This window comes from Cetorhinus maximus, chromosome 15, assembly GCF_964194155.1.
Source record: "Cetorhinus maximus chromosome 15, sCetMax3.hap1.1, whole genome shotgun sequence".
In the NCBI taxonomy this organism is placed as follows: domain Eukaryota; kingdom Metazoa; phylum Chordata; class Chondrichthyes; order Lamniformes; family Cetorhinidae; genus Cetorhinus; species Cetorhinus maximus.
The window spans coordinates 60,640,517-60,653,049 of record NC_135893.1 but is presented as its reverse complement, the minus strand read 5'-3'; the positions used below and the strand labels follow the sequence as shown (position 1 = coordinate 60,653,049).

The 12,533-nt window shown below is 40.6% G+C and overlaps 2 protein-coding genes across 11 annotated transcripts in view; one reads left to right on the top strand and one right to left on the bottom strand.

Moving 5' to 3' along the window:
- usp22 (ubiquitin specific peptidase 22) overlaps window positions 1-8,229 on the top strand; it is a 113,690-nt gene extending 105,461 nt beyond the window's left edge. For 8 of the 9 annotated variants that reach the window (XM_078558522.1, XM_078558516.1, XM_078558514.1 and 5 more), the window contains 3 exons: window positions 702-791; window positions 3,131-3,280; window positions 4,367-8,229. In XM_078558522.1, coding sequence (XP_078414648.1) covers window positions 702-791; window positions 3,131-3,280; window positions 4,367-4,409 — 283 coding nt within the window. In that variant the 3' untranslated portion in view covers window positions 4,410-8,229. The remainder of the gene's footprint in view (window positions 1-701; window positions 792-3,130; window positions 3,281-4,366) is intronic. The other variant, XM_078558515.1, reaches the window with a different exon arrangement.
- tnfrsf13b (TNF receptor superfamily member 13B) overlaps window positions 1-12,533 on the bottom strand; it is a 37,381-nt gene that overhangs the window by 7,323 nt on the left and 17,525 nt on the right. Inside the window, exon 6 of one of the 2 annotated variants that reach the window (XM_078558523.1) lies at window positions 4,954-10,761. The exons of the other annotated variant lie outside the window; for it this stretch is intronic. Coding sequence (XP_078414649.1) covers window positions 10,451-10,761 — 311 coding nt within the window. The 3' untranslated portion in view covers window positions 4,954-10,450. Of the gene's footprint in view, window positions 1-4,953; window positions 10,762-12,533 lie in introns of those variants that run through there. 2 annotated transcript variants of the gene reach the window in all.

Genomic DNA, 12,533 nt, shown 5'->3' with positions numbered 1-12,533 from the left:
TACACAGTATGTGATGGAGGTCAATCACAAGACAACGGTTTTACAGCTAATTGCGTTTTTTGAGTGTTGACTAGTGGCTTTTAGATCCTTGGGAACTTCCATTGTGTTGGTAGCACAATGATGGAAACCACCTGTAAAGCTGGCTTCTTCCTCATTAATAACTCTGACAAGTAGGAGTGGCAGCATGTTGGCTGTTTGCATCACACCCAAGTGGGTAATGCTGCAGAATATGTAACTTACTGTTTGATATTGAGAGCTTATTTTCTATTTTGCGGAGAGCTTTTAACTATCAAAAGCAATGTTGCTTTAAGGACTCCATTTTCAGTAGGCAAATAGTCTCCTTTGATTTAAGCTGACCAAAAAATTTACTCGAGAGCAAAAGTAACTTTTTTTTTTAGTCTCTGTCACTAAAATTGTTTGTTCCTTGTTTCCTCCAGTTTTTTTATGTCTGGTTTAATTTATAAATTGCAGTTAAGAGTTCACTGCCCATTATAAATACTTTACACACCAAACACATTTGTCCTTCTTGTGTACAAACATCTGCAACAAATAACCGTATGTAGCTGTGGAGCTGAGGCTTGTTCTCGAAACTTGATCTGGAGATCCCGTTGATGTATGAGCCTTGCTGAGTACTTTGCGATAATCTGTGTAGTTGTGGGAAGGAGAGGCCTGTTCTTAGTGAGTGCACTTGTTCATTCCAGAGTCCTATGTGAACAGCACAGGCTGAGAGAGATGCATCTTGTGTGTATGTGTGGGCATGACATCATAACTGGAAAGCAACCCAATCACAAGTGAGTCTTTTCGTTATCCGAACGTATTCAATAAGAATAGTGTCTCACATGAGGCGGTGGCATAGTGGTATTATCACTGGACTAGTATTCCAGAGACCCAGGGTAATCCTCTGGGGATCTGGGTTCAAATCCCACCATGGCATATGATGAATTTTGAATCCAATAACAATCTGGAATTAAAAGTCTGGTGAAGACTATGAAAACAGATTGTCACAAAAACCCATCTGGTTCACTAATGTCCTTTAGGGAAGGAAATCTGCTGCCCTTACCTGGTCTGGCCTACATGTGACTCCAGACCCACAGCAATGTGGTTCTCTTAAAATGCCCTCTGAACAAGGGCAACTAGGGATGGGCAATAAATGCTGGCCTAGCCTACAAATAGAATTCCATTGAATGGGGAAAGAAAGAACAGTAAGAGCAAAACATAGAATCTGTCATCTGTCCTGACAAACCTGTCATTGACTATCCAACTTATTTATTTGAGGAAGCAAATAATCTCAGTTAAACTTCACGACGAAGATAATTAGACAAAATACTTTGGATATCAATATAAGGTGCCATTTGCCCTTTGCACTCCATGAAGGACATTTTTGTTGTCCCCAGCAATGTATGAACCACAGATTTTGAGGGCGTAACTGGGTCTTTTTTCTTTTATTCATAAATTGCATTCTTAGCCAGGTGTTCATTTCGTTCTTGTATTGATACACACAAACCACTATGATGAGAGTCTGTTCTATATTACGTGTCTACAACCATTTATTTTGTGCCTATGTTTAAAATTCAGCCTACTTGCACCTAGTTCATTTGTGCATTTTGAACACTTGAATTCTATTTCTTCTGGTTTACAAGTTGGGAAGACAGTTTAATTTGAAGGTTTTGAATCCATAAAATCCAGAGGGAGCAAAAACCATGCTGCTCTCCAGTCCTGATCCATCCAGAGTCGATCATGGGTCTCCCACCCAGACCAGTTTTTGATCCCTCTGTTAGGTAAAATAAATATCTTTCTCTACCTTAGAAAAGATTGAGCAGTGTCGTGAATATCTCTGTGCTTCAATTCTGGCTCAACTCCTTTTGTAAAGGTGTCAGTTGAACCTAAATCAAGTCTCAGTCTCTTTCCCACAAGATAGTGAATGAGGGACAGTTTGCAATCTGTAACCTTGCTTGAAGCTGCTGAATATTGTACAAGTGCCCTCTAACCCTGTACTTGTTGTACAAATTCAGTAGCTTGTTTACTACTTCTACCTCCTTTTATACATGTCTTATTTTAAATATATGGATGGTGTCTCCCCTCTTTGTCACTTTCTCTTGAACCCTACCAATATTTCAAGATTGCTTTGCAGGTCAGACTGCTGCAATTGCATACAACATTCCAGGTGTGACTTCACCAATGACTTAATGTAGACCAAAATTATTTCTAGAAAATGTTTCCAGTACTTGCTGATAACCACCTTGCCCTCTGTCGAAAGCCTTTGGCTGGGATTTTCCTGCCCCGTTGCGAGCAGGACCTGTCGCGGGCGAGGTGGCGCCCCAGCCAGAAGTCCATTGACTTGCGGCAGGACCAGAAGATCCCGCCCTTTGATTTTCCATCTTGTTCTAATGGCTGCCTATTCAGTGTGTACATGTTTCATGTGTAAATATACAATGTATTGCACTTCAAATGATCTTGATTCCCTCACTTGGTGTCCCCACGATTCTACGAATTAGCAAATTTTGTATAACTACCAGAAGTAATGGTCCAGCATATGATTAATGAAGAATAAGCAGCAGGGATCCAGCATAGATTCCTATTCAATTTCCTGACAAAGCTTTCCTCATTTATCATCTGTTTTCTATTGTTAAGCCAATTTTCAACCCAGGAAGCAAACTTGGTGTGAATTCTTGTCTAAAAGCCTCAAATTAATAACCTTCACAAATTCCTTCTGAAATTCTGGGCAGACTATTGGATAGCCTTTAGCCTCTGCTTTAGTTGCCTTCCTAAAGAATTGCCAGAATGCTTCCAAACTGCTATCCACATGTTCAATGACTTCCTGTAAAATGCTATAAATGGTCTGATCCCAGCAGGGGAAAAACCAATCTTTTTAATCTCCAGGTTAATATCTCATTCCCTTTTGTGTGAATCTGGTGAATCAGTCCTCTGATGAAGCTCTTAACAGTATTGACTGGTAGGAAACTAATAATGGAGAATTGTTCAGACACCTGAGAGATGTTTACAAGAAAGTTACGAAGGACCCATTTATGATTGAGGAAAATGAGTGGAACATTCATCCCCTGTCTGCAAACTGTTGAACCTCTCACACTTCTGCTGGCCTCAGTAATGTTGTCCTGTTGTGTCTCTACAGGTATTCGCTGTTTGCAGTCGTCAATCATCAGGGAACACTGGAGAGTGGGCACTATACCAGCTTCATTCGACAACACAAGGACCAGTGGTTTAAGTGTGATGATGCAATTATCACCAAGGCTAGCATAAAAGATGTGCTAGACAGTGAAGGGTGTGTACCAAAGGCTAATGTCTATAATAGATTTGATCTGAACGTTATAGATAGAAAAGACTGGTTTTGGATTTCCTCAGTTGTGCATTGTCTCTCAAATATCTTTCCAGTTCTCCCTTAAATTCTTCTCCACACTCTGCCTTAAACTCCTTTCCCAAGCACATTGTACACTTCCCCCTTCTGTGTGAAAGAATTAAATCTAAAATGTGTAAATAGCTCCCTTTTTACAAGCTTGAGCCTGTCTCTCCCTTTTCCAGAGTTTGTAGCAATCTTGAATTAATTGAGGTTTAATTCACCCACTTCGTTTTAACAATAGTGAACATTTGATCATTCTCTCCCCTGAGCCTTCTCTTCAGAGTAAGGAATTCTAGGATCCTCAGCTCTCCTAAACTCAATTTGGTTGGCCTTTTCTGCACTGTCCAGTGCCCAGATCTTTGCTTTAATAGACAACCAAAATTGTAAATCATGTTCCAGGTGTAAGGTTAAATTCATTGCTGCCTCTTGTGATTGGTGCTTTCTATTCCAAAATCCAGTTTGTGAGCTATCCAATACTTTGATCAGTGTTCTGTAGTCTAGTCATTTAATTGATATTTCCATAAGTATGGACAAATGTAAGGTATATGTCATTTGTCACTCATCACCCCACCTTCCCAATCTATCCTGATCTCTCCTCTCATTTGTTTTGTCTATTCCCTGTTGTTTGAGACTACCAGCTTTCACAATTGGACACCAAAGTAAAAGCAAAATACTGCAGATGCTGAAAATCTGAAATAACAGTGTGTGCTGGAAAAAAACACTTTGTTTTTAATTCACAATTGGGCAGCTTGGTTTCTTTGCCAGTTCTGTTTTTTTTATGGATTGTGTACAAAATCTAAAAAACCATGCTGGATTTGATGATATGCCAATGATCACCATTTACACACCTGGTATAGTGTCTGCATGGCACCAGTGGGCGTTCGTGTCCCTCTTAAGAAATGCTGAAGTAGTTTTGTTGGTCTTGGTGTGTTTTATTATGTCAATGTAAAAGTTGATCCCTGGTTTAAATGTGGATTAATATCTATTTTTAACTTGTCTCCTTGTCTGTAGGTATCTCTTGTTTTATCACAAACAGTTCCTTGAATACGAGTAGCCTTATCAGACTGGGGGAAGCCTTCAGAACGATACACAACCTACCTGAAACTCTAAGTACTGTCAGCACTGAGTGAACCTACTTGACACTGATTTTGGTCTGAAGCAGTGAGACTGAACACCTGATGGAATGAGATGAGAGGAGGCATGGGTCGTCCTCGCAGCCGCAGCCCGCATGTCCGCAGGGAGGGGGGGGGAGGGTGCACATCTCAGCTTCTGTTTCCATGGTGCTTGAGCTCCAGCCGACCAAGTGTATAACAACAATAACAAACCAACCCATTACTATGCGATGGGTCTGAGAGCAAATGGATGGTATTATTGACTTGCAGATACATTTCTGTGGATTTAGATATTGAGTACTGTATGAAACTAGTGGGCATCTATTTTCAGAAAATGGCCATTAAAACTGAATGCAGTACTGAGACAGGTTTTCAGTATGTACGCATTGCCGGAGGACTGCAGATTGATGCAACCCAACAGATCTCTATATCGGGCCCAGGTTTGTTTGCGTTCTAGCTGTGTTCTAATTTTTTTCCCGGTCAGAGCAAGATTCAGAGCAGCTGTGCCGTAATGAAATTGTACTGAACTTGGTATTTGTTTATTGTACAAACTCTCGTGTTTCGAGATGGCCTTACATCACTGAGCAGTGGGAAGTCTGTGTTCATGTCTTAAAAAACACACACACGTGCACGCACACGAGCACACATTTGCAGTTTGAATAGCGGCCGCAGTGACTGCTCTTGATTCTTCCCCTTGGTTTATTTTTAAATTATGCAGTCTGGGGTATATCAGTAGATCAATGTTTGGGAGCTTTTGCTGTTTTTTCAGAAAGCAGGATCCATGTGGCAGTCCTAGTGGCCTTCATTGAATGAAACAATGTGATCAGACCAGAGGGGCCTGAAATGAGGGAATGCCAATGAAACACAGCCTGTTCTGTTCGCTTCTGCAATTTTCTATTCAGTATCAGTTGTTTTTGGATTTATGATTTGCAAGTAATTGAATATTCTGTGCGTTTTTCTTGAGCAAGACAGAATGTTTGAGAGCAGCTCCTGCTGGATAACTTGTTCCATGGTTAGCTGATACTGCTCATTTCAGAATATCACGCAATCTCAGTTGAAGACAAAAATTAGTAAATGTTGTAAGGGTTTATATAAAAAAAAAAAATTAAACAAAGCAGAGTTGTAATTAACAGTTCAATATGATCAATCTTCCGGGATGCCATGTTAATTTCAGTGAGCCTGTTAATGAACCTTAGTGTTATCAACTTTATTGTACCACATGTCTAAATATCCTGTTGAGTTAGAAACATAAGGTTGATCCTTCAGAGATACTTTGATCCACTGTCTATGTGAGTTGATGCTGCCTTCCCCTATTCTGAGCAAGAAAGCGGTTTGTTGTTCGTTGAATATCGCAGTGTTTTGGATCTACAAACTTCATAAAACACCATAATTGGAAGAATGACCAGTTACCCAAACCTTCAGGGGACAAATGGCATCCATATTGTAGCAGTGGTAGCTCTGCATTGTGATGGGGTTCTCTATAGCTGTTAGTAATCGGAAAATTGTGGTGTAGAGAAATGCAAGGCTCTCTGGAACTCTAATTCCAATTTCTAGCTGTTCTATCTAGTCATGTTAGACAAGGACAACTGTTTCTATGTGAGTAGGAAGCTACTGTTTTTAAGCATCAGTAGCTGGAATGGTGTCCACTGGGAACTTCCACCAAATAGAAAAGCAGCCTTCAAACAATACAAGAGCAACTCGAGAGGAAGATAAAGCCCAGACTGCTGCACCTTCTCTACCTTTTTCTTAATTATTTTGCTTTTCTTGATGGGAGGAGGAAAGGCAACAACTGTAATTTCTCATCAGCTTTTCTCGTTTATGATATGTAGCTGTGATATCTTTTTAAGATTAGCGTATTGGATTTTAAAATTTTGCACTGATTTAATTTGGTTCTTGCATACATGTTTCCAGTTTTGTCAAACCCACTGTCCATATTGAAATGCTGAGTTTTCTGCTTCATTTGTTGCATTTCATTTTAATATTCCTGAATCTGAATGTTTGTCAAAGGGATGTTCTAGGTAATCTTTGCACAAGTTGTTGGTATTTTCTTTTCAAAATCCAGTGTACTTAAACTGAATTTAGCTTAGACTGCACTGCACAATCTTCCATTCAGTTTGATCCCTTTGGTACTTGTATTCATGCAGTCTCCCCTTAAGGTGCTGGTAGAAAATTTTAAATGCCCTGGAAATTAGGCCAATCTCTTCAGGTTTTGAAGGCTGTTCACAAGCCAGAGATATGGCTGTAGGTATTTGGATCTCCAGTGCCTAACAAGTAAACGTGTGCACCAGGTAATCCGTTATCCCCAAATGAAGCTGCATTCAGACTATGGAAACATTTTTTAATTATCCTGATTTTAATGATGTCATACTCCTTGTCCCTCCAGTGGTATCATTGCTGCAGTTGGGCAGCATCTGTCTTTTTTGTGCTGTTAGCAAACAAAGATTTCACAGTGCCTTGCATTACTCTGGAGAAACAGAACTTGAAGCTCTGAATGTCATTGGACAAAAAAAGCCTTTGAAAGCTGTGTTTCATTTGTGTTCCTTCTTCTGGAATGGGCCTTCTACTAAGTATTGGGTTTTCTTGTAACTGCAGTGAAGTGTAGAACTTGTGCTGTTTACATGTAGGTGAATGCGGTGTAAGTACCATGTGGGCATTTCTTATGTCATCCCCTGTGTATAGTGCAGTGTGGCAGAAACTTAAGTATTTGGGTATGGCATGTGGAATGTCCACACGGCAGTGTAAGCTACATTTTGAGAATTGTTTTCTCTGTGCATTTAAGGTCAAGTGACAAGTTCCCCACTATTGTGGTAAGATATGTTCCCTACATACATTCCCATCTGTACTTTTTAAATGTTACTGTGAAGTTGTACAATCAATGATTTATACAACAAAGATTAATAAAGGTTACAGATTTCATGCACTCATTTGACTGAAATGATGATGTAATAGCTAATGACTGTCACCAGACTTCTTAGACCTAAAAGCAAAGACAGGATTACAGTATTCATCATAATTCTGATAATCCTGCTTTTTATTAAAAGACAGCTGCTAACCATTAGCTACAACATCATCCATTTTGGTCCTAAAGCTAGAGAACCTCTAAGGGTAGCATTGCCAGTGATTTTTTTTCCAAAAAGGAGTGTTCCTATTCATTAGTCTTCTGTCCTGCAATTATGCAAAAATCTCAAGCATGTCACTTGGCCTTCAGAATGTCAGTCAGTCCTGCAATGACTGGCTTTTGCTCAACTTCAACTGATGTGTAGTTCACCGTAGCAGAATGGATTTAATAACAAGAGGAAAGTGAAAACATCCAACTGTAATATGGACTGCTTTCACACACCTTGCCCTCGCGAGGCTTACAAAAAAAGAAAACAGCCTCAGCAGTTCATAGGAGATATGCTCAGTTCATGAGCTGGGATAAATCAGTGCATTTTGGGAGTTGTTGTCCTTTTTTATTTGTGGGTCTTAGTGTTTGGTATACAAAAGCTGCTTAAATGAAACTACATTTCCCGGAATGCCAGGTGGTTCAAGCGTATCCCATGTTAAGGGTCATTTGATGCACTGTCCTCAATATGAATTGTAAGGACTCCCATTTAATATCCTCCGGACAGGGTAATGTATATTTGAATTCAGCCCCCACTGTGTTATTCTAGTTCTCCATTTGTGGTATTGCCTGCAGTACCAATTTCATTTGTAATCTCATTTGATTTTTTTTCATGTTCTGGAAAAGCAAATGTCAAAATAAATCATTTGACTATGGGAGATGATCTGATGTTGTCTTCATGTTATGGAGACTGTTAGTTCCTGTATTGCATCACATTAGATTTCCCTGTGCTGGATTTAAGGTTTGACCTACAAAGATTAATGAGATTTCTTCTCCACTTGCTGGCTCCATGTGAAATACTGGGAAAACTGATCTAATCTTCCCTCAATTGTGGCAGCACTGAAAATCCTGGCAAACTTTCTGCAATGAAGCTAGCTATGTTCACCACCAGTCTTGCATTGTGCCTCTATTTTCTAGTATTACCTTCCTTCCTATATTTTCTGTATTGCACTTTATTTCCTGTATTATTAGCTCTGGATTTATGCTGTACATCTTTTTAAAGTCTTATTTTAATTTTTCTACTCGTCCATTGACCTCCAGTTTTTGCACCTCCACTTCTTGTGGGAATATGTCTAATCGGCATTCTAAATCGCCTCCCATGTGTGCACAAAATAACGGGAAACTTTCCGTCTTTGCCAATTTTTATTTCCAATGTATTAATACAAAAATGGCCATTATTACCTTCCCTCCTCCCACCCCAGACTCTTTGCTTTATGATTCCTATTCATTGTGTCTTCCCATTCACCAGCATTTGCTGTAATTTTCACAAGTTTCAGTGGCACCTCAAAACACCCTTGGAAGTCTGAACTTGCATCTATCTATGTTTACTTCAGACACTAATATCATAAAATCAATCATACTCATCAACAGTGACATGGGAGGTAATCACCCACACCTTTTCAAGTCTTCACTAATTTCATTCTGTATTATTGACATTGAAGTTTCCCACAGCCAGGGTAAGACTAACTAGCTTAAAACCTCCTGGTTTGTCTATTTCGCATTTCTCCTATTGGAGGTGTAGAATTTGTTATTTCTGTTGAAGGGTCATTCAGACTCGAAACGTTAACTGTGTTCCTCTCCACAGATGCTGCCAGACCTGCTGAGTTTTTCCAGGTATTTTTGTTTAGAATTTCATTACCCACTTCCCTCGTCCTTTAGTATAATTCCATTATCAAGTGAGTCACCCTGGCAGCAGAACCCCAAAGATTAATCTTCAAAGCAATGTTTTATTTGCTTTTATAGGTATGAAAATCTGAAGGTACAATATTTATCCAATAGGCATAGTAACACTCCAGGATTACTGCTTGTTGTATTTATACTCTATCCCATGACTTACTACATGACTTCTTTCTTTTCCACTCCTGGAGTTGTAAGTTCCATGCTGGGAAACTTTTCCAAAAGGGATTTTTTTAAATTTATTTGTTCATGGGATGTGGGTGCCGCTGGCTGGACCAGCATTTATTGTTCATCCCTAACTGCCCTTGAGCTACCACCTTGAACCGCTGCAGTCCACGTGGTGTAGGCACACCCACAGTGCTTTTAGGAAAGGAGTTCCAGGATTTTGACCCAGCGACAGTGAAGGAACGGCGATATAATTCCAAGTCAGGATGTTGTATGGCTTGGAGGGGAGCTTGCAGGTGGTGGTGTTCCAATGCTTCTGCTGCCTTTGTCACTCTAGGTGATAGAAGTCATGGGTTTGAAAGGTGCTGTCGAAGGAGCCTTGATGAGTTGCTGCAGTGCATTTTGTGATGGTACACACTGCTGCCACTGTGCATCAGTGGTGGAGGGAGTCCGTGTTTTAAAGTAGTGGATGTGGTTATTTGCAACTATTTTTCACAAGTTTATGCAGTGAATTGTAAGCTATTTGACCACATGGGGCAGTACATTTTCCAGTATGTCACCAGATGGTAATTAGGAGCAGGAACTTTGGCTGATGTCTCCGCCCCCGCATGTGCTCACTAGGCACAATGGCATAATCGCACCTGCAGATCAGTGAACAACCAAGGAATTTTCCTGCTATGTGGTCCAGTGCCTTTGCTCACCTTAGGCAAACCATAACTGTTCCGAGACTTCTCAAACTCTTACTGAAGGCTTTGCAATGGATATGCTTGCCTTGTTATAAGACTCCCCATCCTGCTTCTTTACAGCCTGTGAAGATGAAGTACACTGGATCTCCCTCTGCTCCCAATTGTAGCTGTTGTTTAAGGAAGGGCATAGGCCATATTTTATCAAGGTGTGAGATATTTGAGGCAAGACCTAAATCCTGTGCTTTAACATCACAGTTAAAGTGGGAGGGTGTATACCAGTTTTGAAGTCAGCATGCTGGTTGGAGGTCCAGTCAACTTTCAACAGAGTTGACATGGCTTCAGCTCAAAGTCTTCAATACTTCAAGTGCTGCTTCTCCTTGAAGCTCTCAACTTCTTTTATGCTGGTTTGTGAGGGAGAACAGATGATCTGAAATGGCTTCTCTTTGTAAACTCTGGCAGAAGGAAGAGCTGTTGTGTCAGCAGCAGGTAGTATCTGAATGCATTGTTGAGGTGTTGCTGTGTTTGATAACACCTTTCGTTCTTTATCGGAGACCCTCTGATCTGAGAAGCAATAGCTACAAGTTTCAGATGGCTCAGATGATGGATCAGAGGATATACTTTGATTCTGGTCGTCTCCTTCAACACTCAATTGCAGCAGTCCATCTGTTAGGAGAAAACAATTCTATTGCAAAAATAGCATGCAATGTCTACAAAATCGTATAGTGTGGATTTACTAGGCTGAAGGAAGGTCATGTCATGCTTTCCATTTACATCTGGGTATTGCACTGGCAGTTAAGTATATACACTTAATTAAAATTATTAGGTTTAGCTTTCAGCCCTTTATGATTGCTTGTCATTGGACAATTCTCCAAATCTCATCTATTTCTCAACCTACCATCTATTTTAGCCCCAGAGATTTTGCTGACTTTGAATTCCCACTCAAGCTTTGTTTTCCTTAACCATGTTGGTTACAATCATCCCTTTAAACTGTTGCCCTCAAAGCCTCAAACTGTGCTTGTTGACACCCCTACCTCTTTCACTCCTGATTACAAGTGATAAGCTAGCTTACTTTGTTCGATGTTGCAACAACTGGCCTGGCTGAATTGAACTACCCAACCCTGAGGTATGGTCAATTCCTGCTAACACTGTGACCCTGCCAGTGGTGAGGCCTGGTTTTCCTGCTGGAGTCCTGGCCATTAGTCTGGACCAGCTAACCTGTTCAATTTTAGAGTTTATCCAATGCAGTCTTATTGTGCAGTGAAGCTCTTGGCCCCTGCACTTGGAGCTGTGGCTGGACACCTGGGCAGGTGAGTCTCCTGCTTGACTGGTGGATTACTTTAGCTTCCCATTTGATCACCTGGGCTGCTGATACTCTGTCATTAAACAATTTGCCTAACTGCTTCCTGGCCTTGCATTCCTCCTCATTTGGCATGGATGACAGAAGTTGATGCTGTAACATATTAAAAACAACCCCAGATAATATAACTAATCAGCATTATCATCTAGTACTCGCCCGTTTGCTCCAGTTTAGAACAAACTTTTCCTACCTTCATTCTCACTCAGCTGGTCTTGCAATTTTACTCAACATTATCACACCCAACTTACATTAGTATCAACACCAAGAATCTATTTGGTTTCTTCAAATGAACATCATCTCTACATTCTTGTATTCAGACATGCACCCTGGCACCTTACCCAGACTATATAACTGGCCCAGTTAAACCTTCCTGCATGTCAGCATGGCTCAGAAGAAATATTCTTGTGTCTTTCACTTGCCTCCACTGTTCCAACTTTTGAACCTTTACCTTGCTAAGGGTCATTTAACAGTTTTTTTGAGTTTAACAAATTAGATGTAACCCTTTAGCATCTGCCAGGCCCTGTAGTTTGCATATAAACAGTGAGAAGCTTTTTTAAATTCCCAGGATGTGGTTGTCACGAAGAAAGCTGGCATTTATCCCCCAGCCCCTCCTTGCCCTGATTTGGCAATGGTGGGCCGCCATCTTGAACCACTACAGCTCATAAAGCAAAGGTGCTCCCACAATGCCAATAGAGAATTCCAGGATTTTCACCTAATGATGACGCAGTGATGTGTGCTGTTAGTTGTGTGAACTGGAAAGGAACTTGGGCAATAATTAATTGTTTTCCCAAAAACCTGCTGCCCGTGTGTTTCAAGGTGGTGAAGGTGGTGGATTTGGAAGTTGGTGTTGAAGAAGCCATGGTGTACCAGTGGTGGAGTGAGTGGATGTTTAAGGTGGTGGTGGTGACAAGTGGATTGATTTTTGTCCAGAATGGTGTTGCGCTTCTTGATTATTGTTGCAGGTGCACCCATCCAGGCAACTGAGGATCACAATACTGGTTTGTGCTTTTTTAGATGATGGAGAACCTTTAGAAGGTCAGGTGGTGGTCTTTCATGGTATGTGGGTGTTTCTGACAAG